This window comes from Hypomesus transpacificus, chromosome 4, assembly GCF_021917145.1.
Source record: "Hypomesus transpacificus isolate Combined female chromosome 4, fHypTra1, whole genome shotgun sequence".
In the NCBI taxonomy this organism is placed as follows: domain Eukaryota; kingdom Metazoa; phylum Chordata; class Actinopteri; order Osmeriformes; family Osmeridae; genus Hypomesus; species Hypomesus transpacificus.
The window spans coordinates 1322175-1333929 of record NC_061063.1 but is presented as its reverse complement, the minus strand read 5'-3'; the positions used below and the strand labels follow the sequence as shown (position 1 = coordinate 1333929).

At 48.0% G+C, this 11755-nt stretch overlaps 1 protein-coding gene across 4 annotated transcripts in view; it reads right to left on the bottom strand.

Annotated features, from left to right (window-relative positions):
- LOC124466733 (collagen alpha-1(XIV) chain-like) overlaps positions 1–11755 on the bottom strand; it is a 64380-nt gene that overhangs the window by 17684 nt on the left and 34941 nt on the right. For all 4 annotated transcript variants that reach the window (XM_047018537.1, XM_047018538.1, XM_047018540.1 and 1 more), the window contains 7 exons: positions 11044–11166; positions 9988–10137; positions 7915–8031; positions 3886–4032; positions 2584–2658; positions 574–713; positions 247–370 (listed from right to left, as the gene is read on the bottom strand). In XM_047018537.1, the coding sequence (XP_046874493.1) occupies positions 247–370; positions 574–713; positions 2584–2658; positions 3886–4032; positions 7915–8031; positions 9988–10137; positions 11044–11166 (876 nt within the window). The remainder of the gene's footprint in view (positions 1–246; positions 371–573; positions 714–2583; positions 2659–3885; positions 4033–7914; positions 8032–9987; positions 10138–11043; positions 11167–11755) is intronic.

Here is an 11755-nt window from a genome sequence, read left to right as displayed (position 1 = left end):
TTTGTTGACATTCAATTGTTGCTATGTTGTGTTCTCTATTGTTGAGTGTTACCTATTTTTATGAATTATTTTATGACTTATTCTCAAATCTAATAATATGTTATGCCCACAGCGTTACTTGAAGGGTTAATAAAGTGAATAGACTTCAAAATACGGTTGGACTAGGCGTTGTCCTAAACAGAGAACAATCTTCAGAAGACCTGGGTTCTCCAACCAGCTTTGCTACAGACTGCACCAGTGACTTGCCTGTCTTGGTGTTGCCTCCCTTGTAGGCAATGCGCTGGATGGCTTCCAGAAGGTTCTCTTTGTTGTTGTAGGTGTTCAGCTTGAACTCAGTCCTTGCGTCGTCACTGAACTGGGCTATGGCCACCTGGGGGCGGAGAGGGAGAGGAGAGAGAGGGAAATAGATAGAGAGAGAGAGGCAGAGGGAAAGAGAAAGAGGGAAAGAGATTTCACTGTATTTCACTGTAGTGCAAATCATTAAGTCTAACTACTGTTTTTCTCCAATTGGTTGACAGCTCTATTGCTGTGAAAGGTGTTGTCTCTCATTAGTTGGCTGGGGTTCAGTCCTACCTGAGTGCCTTCAGGGCCAATCTCGTCCAGCGCTCCCGTGGTGCTGTGCAGGAAACCGATGATCTTCTGGAAGTTGTCGTCTCCAATACTCCAGGAGCCATCAACCAGGAAGACCAGGTCAGCCTTGGCTGCCTTGCAGACTGAGGGGGGGTGGGGGGGAGAGAAAAAGCAAGATACAGAGAGATGTTCAGCTGTCACCAGAGGGGGCCTGTCATATATCACAACCTAGGAGAGACGAAGGGCTATTGTGATTGGTCAACAGTTGGACCAGTTCTTCCCGTGTGTTGCCTGGCTGGACCAGACTGATCCTCGCCTCCTCTCCCCCTCCCTCTCACAGCTCTCACATCCTCTAGTCTTCTTGTCTGCACTGTGGGGAGAGCCTCCAAATCAAGCATTTCATTCCCAATAACTCTGCACTCGATAACAAATGCACCAAGTTTGCGTTTGATAACAAACTTGAACTTCAGCCTTTAGGCCAAGAGTACGAAAAAGCCCAAAGGCGGAGCCCAGAGGCCCAGACAGACGTGTTGACGTGAGGAGAGGGATGATTACAGGGGTCAGCGAGAACCTGGTGGAGTCTGACTGGGACAGAGATGGTCTCAATTCTGTTTTACAAGGCCAAGACTCTGACCTGACGTGGGAGATGTTCCAGGATCCCAAGTGATCCCAGCTGCTCGAAGATGACCCTCCGTTATTTGGGAAGAGGAACGGCGAAGACGATCGACAACAACAGGTTTTACGACCTGGCGGGTTCTTCCACAAAGCAGGCTGTGCGACATCACCGGGTAAGTTAACTCCCCAGCTGACACCCAACGTTGAAGCAACATTGCCAGTAAGTTGCTGCCACGTTGTGTGTCAACTTGGGAGATAACTTACCCGGTGATGTCGCATAGCCTGCTATCTGGCAGAACCCGCCAGGTGCTGAAGAGGGAAAGGGCTGTCCACAGGTTTGAGACTTATTTAATTTAATGTATTCATTATTTTAAATTATGACTCATCAACCTTCAAATAACAAACCAAGCAGAAGTCTCGGAAAGGCAAAATAGAAAAAAGAAATACAAAAGAAATACGAAGACATCCATCCTTCCTGGTGTGACAGTGCGGCGCTAAGCAGCCTGGACACAGATCATGTGGGGGAGGCAGCTTGGCCTTTTCAGGCCCCCGCATTGGTTGGTGGGCGTCAGTTGAGATTTGAATGTCAAGGAACGGAATCCGTCAACCGACGCCGTCGTTTCCGTGGTAACGGACTGACGAGGGAGCGCACTCTGCGGTTTACCTTGTAACACCTTGCATTCTTTAAATATCTCATTGGGGGGGGGGGGGGGGGGGGAGGGGGGTAGACATGCATTCTGCAAGCTACTGTACACTGGTTGAAAGGCACCATGGGCTGAACCTGCAGCATGGAATAATAATGGTGACAACCCACTTATCCCAGATGAACTATTGTTTTTTGGGATTGTTGGCCCAAATAGCACCAGGTAACACTGGGACATTGACATTTCTACGTTCATTAAAAAAAGGGCAGCATTCAAATCACAGAGCTACCAGAGCTGACATGTTGATACGATGTATGCCGGATGTGGCTGATGGAAACAATACATGAAAAAGACTTTCGTAGAGAGCTGCATCTGTTGATGTTGTTGTTTATTTCCTGTAAGGCAGGCTGGAACATAGTGGGGGGATAAGCACCCTAGTTCAACAGAGGTCAGGGGTAAGGATTTCAACCCAAATAGTTTGCCTTCGGTGCATCATAATCTTGACTCCAACAGGTGTATTTACAGGTATACAGGTGTGTGTGTACAGGTGTGTGTGTGCGTGCAGACATACTGGTGTGTTTATGGACAGGTACTTAAGTGTGTATACAGGTGTGTGTATATAAGTCTGTTTACAGGTACACAAGTGTTTTCTATTGACAGATATATTAGTGTGTGTACGTGTACCCAGGTGTGTGTGTGGGTCTGGGTTGTAACAGCGAGGGGGGGGGGGGGTGTAGGGGGTGTGCAGTCTCACCTTCCTTGGCGGGGGGGATGGTGGGGGGCGTGGGGGTGGTGGGGGGCCTCGTCGGAGCCCTGGTGGGAGCAGGGACTGAAGGGAAACACATCGCCGTCGTCAAGACAAGCCCTGAGTCATGTCAACGTCTCTGTCATCAGAGAGAGACCGACAAACACACACACACACACAGACTGGGTCTGCTATCCAGCGGCCGCACGCAGAGGCGACTGAACCCAGCCGAGCCGCGGACGGCACGTGTCTGGAATGTCAGCTCGTCTCGCGGGGGAGGCGGCGCCCCGCCTCGCGCCGCCGTTCAGCTCAGACGTATAATCGGCCGTCCTGATGACTCCAGCAGGCGGATGAATCAAACGAAGCACCTCTCACAGTTTTCCCCTTTGAACGACCCCCCCAATCCCCCCCCCCACTCCACCACCACCACCGCCACGCCCGTAAATCAAACACCACAAACACAGAGTTACTGCTGGTGACAGTCTGAAGGGGAGAGGGGGGGGGGGCTGAAGGGGGAGGAGGGGGGCATGGCCATGAAAAGATGAAGCCTCGGCTTTAATTTGCTTCAAAACAAAGTCATAAATCACTGTCTGCTGCGGGTCGACTTGACAAATAGCAACAACTCAACGCAAACAAATGGCTGGCGGGCGCTCAATAAAGCACCTTTCCTCCTCCTCCCCATGGTCTCTCTCTCATTAGTCGCTCCTCTCTCCTCTCCTCCGTCCCACTCTCCCTCTCCTCCTGTCTTTATCTTGATTACACTGGGGGGTTGGACAGAGTACAAAGTGACTCACTCTCAGAGTACAGAAGCCAAACCCTCCCGGGACACTAATAAGTGAATAATGCTTTTAAAATGTTAGGAAGATGGTTGACAATCCGATGGGGAGTTTCCCAAGAGTCATGTTTATGAGTGTGTGTTAACGTGTGTGTGTGTGTGTGTGTGTGTGTGTGAGAGAGAGACAGAGAAAGGTGGTACATGTTTGATGTCTGCTTTTAGGTCACACGTTAGTGCCTATACATCTGTGTTCGAGGGGAAAGATAGACAGGGAGCGAGAAAGAAGGAAAACATATATGCGCACGTGCATATTTTGACTGTATCCATGTGTATGTGTGCATGCATGTGTGTGTGTGTGTGTGTGTGTGTGTGCATCTTCGCACCTTTGTCTGTGCATGTGTGCGTGCTAGCGTGCGTACGAGTGTTTGTTTGTGCCTCTGCTCGCGTACATGTGTGTCCACGTGCGCACACGTGTGCGCACCTCTGGTTGCATACATGCATGTGTGCGGGTGTGTGTGTGTGTGTGCGTGACCTACAGGTCCTCTCTATGGCGGTGACGGCGGGGCCCTCTGACTCCTGCAGCTGAGCGTACACGCTGATCTTGTACTGGGTGTTAGCCTTCAGGTCGCTGAAGCAGTGGCGATTAGCTCCTCCACCCAATGTCTTCTCCTGCTTCTGCCCATCTGGAAGGAGAAGAAGAGAGGTAAAGGAGTAAAGGGGAGGGGAAGGAGAGAAAAGGAGGGCAGAGGAGGGAGGAGGGGAGGGGAGCAGAGGACAGGGGAGCGGAGGACAGCAGAGAAGAGGAGAGTGCAGAGCGAGGGAGAGGATTATAATTGCGAGTCATTATGAAAGGGATTTTCAAAAATGTCACCCTGCGAAAAGGATAATTTCCCTACAGAGTAGAGAGTGAGTGTACACCAACCATGCATAAACATGGCCACACACATTCTCCTCGGGGTATAGCTGGTGGAGGTGGGTGGGCTTCTTGAACTCATGCTGCCAGCACTTTTAAACACCATCTTTTTCATGACAAACCTTCTCTACACTGGCCCTAGTCATTGATTAAGCTAAATAGTATCCACATCTTCTAGATAATACACTTCATACACACATCGTTTTACACACAGGGACCTGTGCGTTCTACCTCAAACCAGTGGAAAGACAGGGGGGTAATTCAAATGTCTGGCAACTGATATTTCACACAGAATGTTTCCCCAAAACAAAACAAAGTATTTCCCCCAGACTCTCAGCTGTCAGACACAAAGAGGAGTTGAGATTTTCTCAGAAAACAATTTGCCTCCACTTATTATTTCCTATTAGTTATTTACTATTTATTAGCCTGGCTCTGCCCTCCTACGTACTTCCGCTCAATTTGGATTTTGCTTCTGTACTAGGTCTGGGAGTTTGACTTTGAAGTCGGTTTCCAGAAACACATTTTTTGTAGGTCCAATCAGCAAACAGAGGGAGTGGCTGAGAACGATGACGTTTATGTTGTGCACTAGTTGGAGTAGTTCAGTAATGGCGGCGGAGAAAGATGCGAGCGAAGCTATTCTGCGGTTGTGGCAATGCTGCCGAATATCCATAAGTTAAAGCCAGAGCAAGAACATTCCTTGCTGAGTTTTGTTGGTGGCCATGATGTTGTGGCCCTCCTCCCCACGGGGTTCGGGAAAAGTTTGATTTTCCAGCTACGTCAGCTAGCTCCGTTACAGTAGTGGTGAAGGACTTGGCTAAGGCAAACGCTTGCGATTGGTTATGGCAGATCAGAGTGGCTCTGGGCAGATCCAATAGTTTTAAACTTCAAAAGAGGACCCGCCTTCAAGGAAGTTAACGCTTGTCAATGGAGCGATCCCAGACCCTCTGTACAAATGAGATGTACGAGGGTCTGGTTAGGAACTAACTATTTATTACCTATTCATCAGAAATCGAGGTTTGTTTAGCGTGTGTTCAGCTAGCTCTGAGGGGCTGACTGAGACCGTTTTCAGAATGACCATGCATGGACATGTAGGGCTGCATTGGCAGAGACCTAAAGGATCAAGCCCCTTTGTCACTGGCCACTCAGCCTTTCGTCTGGGACAGTCGTTCACGTGCACCAAAGGGACAGTAATGTTAAATGCTGTCACACCTTCTAGCACACACCACTGGAGAGGTGGTCTCAACAGTTGAAGAGGAAGGTGAACTGAGGAAGACTGAAATGATCATGCCCAAACTATACCAATCATTTGGAGTTTTGTTTACTGATACAAGCTCTGGGGCGTTAGGCGCCTAGTTTCATTGTGATTACCTTCGTTAACAATTGCTTGAAGGTATGAAATCCTCTCGTACACCATAATGAATTGCTTACAAACGTAACTGTGAACACTTTTTCAATTTGATTCCTAAAAAGGTTTTCACGATACGAGAGAATTGCAATGGTTTCCATGAGCACACTTTACTCTCCATGTGTGAAAGCTTTTCAATAATCTTCACGAGCGCTTGTCAGTGTGCATGAGTGTATTTCCCAGTTGTTGGTGTGTTTCAGTTGTGCGTGTCAAAGCATTTCACTTGTAAGTGTGTGGTTTTCAGTATAATGTGTGATTGACTTTGGTGTCTCAGGTGTGTGTGAGAGAACAAGTGCATGTGTACTGTAGATGTGCAGGGTCACCCTGAATACTGTCCCTAACTGCCCCTCATAGAGCTCCCTGGATGTGGGCTGTAGTGTGTCAAGCAGTGTGAATGTGCAAGCTACATGATACTGTAATTATGAGGGCCGCGTTTCCCAAATTCGTTAAGAAGCTCGTAACGCTAAGCGCTTCTTAGGAGCGTTTTAAGAGCGTTCTGGAGCGTTCTTAGAACGCTCCTAAGAAGCGCTTAGCGTTAAGAGGAAGGAATTCAGGCCAAGGAGGAATTCCTTTGAACTTTCCTACCTGTGTGCCATATTGGACTGAATCTTTGACTGTTGAGTGAAAAAGAGTCAGCGCATGAGGTTGAAGATCAGATTTGTGGGTCTTCATTCTTTTCAACATAAATTCATAGTTTAAACAATGACCATTTACTCATAAGAGTTCACTCGACTGATAACATGGTTTAAAAGCGGAACCATATATACCATATAAACCACCATATACCATACCATATAAACCATATAAATATACCATATAAACCATATATAAGAAAGCAAATGGGCCAGTCTTTCCCTACTGGAAAAACACAAGTGGATTCCCAAAGGAACACGCATGAAGGACACCTGGTTCCTCGACATACTTTCCATTTGGGAGGTATGAAAACTTCTTGAATCCAGACAAGACAGACTCCAGTAGCCGTGGTAAGACCACAGCCCTGATATACTGACACTTTGAAAGAAACTTGCGTATTCATTTCCAGGCTGCCACCCACGTTGACAGTTGGTTGGAGGTCTCTGAAGTGATAATTACGCATTAACGGCAGAAAGAAAAAGGAAGAAAAAAATGCTTCTCCCTGAATATAATTGTTTCTTTTTTTTTTGCTCTTTTTTTCTTTCTTCAGAACTCACCTAATAATGGGTCTGTTTGACTGAAGTTCCTCATTACTCTCTAGCTAACAGCACAGTTCAGTCAGAATGTAGCCCGGTTCCTCTCTCTCATTTTTTCCCAGTCCTAAATTGACCAATGAGCTGTAATTACTGTCATTGTGCGAGCAAGTTTATAAAGTTTTTTCAGCTGGGGGAGATGTGCAAAAGGCATTTTTGCTCTGACGGCATGAAGACTGTCGTGTTCTGACCTCTTTGCGTTCTATCTTATTGAATGTCAAAACTGGGCAAGAGTGCACTTGTGCACACACACACACACACACACACACTTTCTATCACTCCCTTCTCCCTCTAAGACTCCAAATGGAATATAATTCAATTCATACTCTGTGGGGTACGCATCAGCAATCCAAATTTGTCTTCACTCGCTGAAGCACTCGCACACACACACGCACTCACACACTCTTCGACACAGACACACACACACACACCGTGACACCCTACTAAAAGCAGATGCTAATGCGTCGTGGCGTCTGCGTATGATAATATATGTGGTCTCAGTCCTTTCTGTGCCTCTAATCCCAGTGTAATCCTAGTCTGGGATTACACTCCTGGCAGCGGACTCAACAGGCCTGCAGGGGGCACGGTGAATGTGTCAGGGTGTGTTTGTGTGTGTGAGTGTGTGGGTGTGTGTGTGTGTGTGTGTGTGAGTGTGTGTGTGTGTGTGGGTGTGAGTGTGTGGCTGTGTGTGAGTGTGTGGGTGTGTGTGTGTGTGGGTGTGTGAGTGTGTGTGTGCATGTGGGTGTGTGTGAGTGTGTGAAGTGAAGCAGGATTCTTTGATGATCCCTGGCAGGGACCCAACAGAGACAACGGAGGAATGAACATGAATGCATAAATCCCCATGCTGGATCACTTTAAGATATATTGCAGTGTGCGTGCAAATGTTTATTGTGTGGGGATGTGTGTGTGAGGATGTGTTTGTGAGAGTGTGTGTTTGTATGAGTATGTATGACTGTTGTTCAGTGTGTGTGTGTATGTGTTTGTGTGTGTGAGTGTGTGTATGGGGGGGGTGAGTACTCACTGAGCAGTGACTCGATGACCACTCGGTAAAGGGTGGCGTGGCGGTGAGGCTGCCACTGGGCACACATGCTGGTCATCCTCACCTGGTACACACTCAGGTTGGTCACCCCCAGTTGCACTGGGGAGGGAGGGAGGGAGGGAGGGAGGGAGGGAGGGAGGGAGGGAGGGAGGGAGGGAGGGAGGGAGGGAGGGAGGGAGGGAGGGAGGGAGGGAGGGAGGGAGGGAGGGAGGGAGGGAGGGAGAAGTAAAGAGAGATAGAGACACAAAGAGATGGTTAGCTGTGTCTCCAGACACCCTGACACAAACAGAAAGACATCAGTCATCCTAGATTATCAACAATGAACTCAAACTCCTAAATGGAGCTACATGTCAAGGTTAGGGGTTAAGGTTTGTGCACAGTTAGTCCAATGTTTCAATGAGAGAAGGCTTGACAGCTTGTGTTTTTGCCTTGTGTTTGACCGCAAACACTCTCACTCCAGTATCATGGAGTTTGTTCCCAAACCATAAAAAAAAACAAATTTTTGCATATTCGATCCATTATAATGAGACTCACGTCTAGCAAACACACAGCATATGTTCTAGAACTCAGAATGCAGGACATATGGCGTTCCGTCCTCTGTAACCTCCACATGCATATTTCATGGAATGATTATCAGGTGAGCCGACACTTCCTGTACCGGCCCGGGGAAACGGCTACATTCCCTCGCATTTATTTACGTAAACGAAATGTATGTATGTGTTTTACTCCATGAGTTAACCTGCCTAATACATTCCTGGGAGAGTTATCCACTTAACACACGCTTGTTATTTTGAGTGAATTCTCGAAAATGTGTCTTCCGTATGTCAGACCACACCAGAGGATGATCTAACGAGCGGTGAAATGAGCACACTCTGTTCCTCCCTCCTTCTCTCGCTCCCTCCATCCATCCATCTCTCTCCTTGTGGGATGTCAACATGCTAATGACTTGACCTGCCTGTCCTCCGCGCTCTCTACCCTATCATCTTCATTGTCATGCATCATGTGACTTTCTTATCACATGGTGAAACCAAAGCCTTGATTACACCCCCCACACACACACACACACACACGCACACGCATGCTACGTCGGAGAGGGAAATATGACTTTAGTGTGGAATGAAAAAGCTATCCTAGCCACATCTGACAGACAGGCAGAGACATACAGACAAGCAGGCAGGCAGTACACAGACAAACAGGCAGACAGACAGACAGACAGACAGTACGCAGACAGACAAACAGACAGACAGACAGACAGTACCCAGACAGACAAGCAGGCAGACAGACGGACAGACAGTACGCAGACAGACAAGCAGGCAGACAGACAGTACGCAGACAGACAAACAGACAGACAGACAAACAGACAGACAGTACCCAGACAGACAAAACTGGCAGGCAGACAGTACGCAGGTGGACAAAAAGGCAGGCAGACAGACCAACAGGCAGACAGACAGACAGGCAGGCAGGCTGACAAACTGACAATAGAACAGGCACACACTGAGTCACTTCAGTCATCACTCTAAAGAGTTGACAGACAGGTAACTATAAAAGTCAGCTACCACACACACACACACACACACACACTACCTTGAGTGGGTATGAACACAGCCAGCAGCAGCATGCTAATAAAATACTACACTTTACCAGTGTCCAATGGGCTCTACTTGTCTTGTGTGTCTTGTGTGTAGTCTTGTGTGTACAATAATACAGTACACTGTACTTTACTATACTGTCCTGCACCATACTATACTGGACTATACTGGAGTGTACTGGCACATTGAGTCATTTAGCATTTAGTCATTTAGCAGACGCTGTTAATCCAGAGCGATTTACAGTAAGTACACTGGTACACTGTGATTAACTCACAAGTCCAGGGTGTGTTTGAACACAAGACTGGACTGTCTATCCTGTATTCTATCGTATTTCATTGTTCTCCACTGGGTTGGACAGGAGTAGGGTTTGTATCAACACTCGACTATACTCTACTGTGCTCTACTAAGCTTACTGGTCTGGGGTCTGTCTAACCACAAGACGGTGCTGTCCTGGGCTGGTACTCACAGGTCCTGGCCCTGCCGGACAGAGCCTCGCTGGAGCCCGTGGTGTAGGAGGCGATGACCTTGACGCTGTAGTCTGTTCCACTCAGCAGGTTCAGGATCAGCATGGTGTTCACGTCCTCCCCCACAAACGTCTCCAGAGCTGGACCTGGGGCTGGGGAGGGGGGAGGAGAGAGAAGAGGGGGGAGGAGGGGAGGGAGAGAGGACGGGGGAAGAGGGGAGGGGAGGGGAGGGGGGAGAGAGGATGGGAGGAGTGAGAAGAGGAGTGAGGAGAGGAAAGGAGAGACGAAAAGAGAAGAGGAGAGAAGAAGAGAGGAGAGGAGAGGGGAGGGGAGGAAGGGGAGTAAGGGGAGGGGAGGAGGAGAGACGAGATGAGGAGAAAGGAGGAGAGAGAAGAGGAGTGAGGAGGGGAGAGGAGAGACGAGAAGAGAAGAGGGGAGGAGAGGGGAGGCTCAATGGTTCATTAACGCCATGGACAAGCCTTTAGGCTACAGCCAGTTTTAGACGACTGAAATCTAAAAGAGGTAGAGAGGTCAACACCCACAATCTCCATTATCTAGACCAAAGGTCACGACCCCACCCGTTCTCTACACAGAGCATGACCATCAGTAGATACAGTGCGACGGCAAGATATGCCCTCTATAACACACACACACATACACACACACACATACACACACGTACACACACTTTCTCTGGGATAAGGATCACATTTTACCCTTGATTGATTTTCAGAGTATTGACTGGTTTAACATGACCTGTAACGCAGTAGCAGGCTTGAAGGAATGTGTGTGCAGGGGTGTGTGTGGTTCATGGAAAAATACAATATACAAGAGTGAGAGCGTGTGTGTGTGTGAGAAAGAGAGCATGTGTGTGAGAGAAAGATAGAAAGAGAGTGGGTGAGAGTATGAGAAAGAGAGAAGGAGAGTGTGTGTGTGACAGAAAAAGACTGTGCATGTGTGAGAGAGAGAGCGAGAGAAACACAGAGAGCGTACGTGTGTGTGAGAGTGTGTGAGAGTGTGTGAACGAGTATGTGAGTGTATGTGTGTGCGTTGGCTACCAGAGGTGGGCTGGTATACGACTCTGTAACCCATGGTGGGGGAGGGGGGGATGTCCCAGGTGATGCGGAAGCGGTTATACCACTCCTCTGACACCCTCAAGTTCCTGGGGGCCGACAGGGGCACTGCAGAGGGAGGGAGGGAGGGAGGGAGGGAGGGAGGGAGGGAGGGAGGGAGGGAGGGAGGGAGGGAGGGAGGGAGGGAGGGGATGGATTAACATCTACATAAATGTATGTTAATTAAGTCATGAATCATAGATGATCAAATACATGACTCAGTCTTCTCCCCTCCTCTCTCGTCCAAGAGGAGAAGTTACATTTGGGAGTTTTTAAATTAAACAAGCAACAATGCGTGGCCATGCTACTGTAAACCCACCAGACTTTAATAAGTCACACAAAGGCATAGAACTCTCAAGACTCAATAGCATAACCAGAGATACCAACAGTACAGAGTTACCAACAGTACACCGAAAGCTATTATCAGTATGAAGTTATCATTAGTATAACTAGAGTTACCATCAGTACAGTTACCATGAATGAACCTAAGGCTACAATCAATGTAGAGTTATCCTTGGTATAAGTAGAGTTCCCATTAGTATAGAGTTATCATTGGTGTAACTAGAGTCACCATCAGCATAGAGTTATCATTAGTATAGAGTTATCGTTAGTATAACTAGAGTTATGCAAGTAGAACTGTTCTTCCCTCTTGCTACAA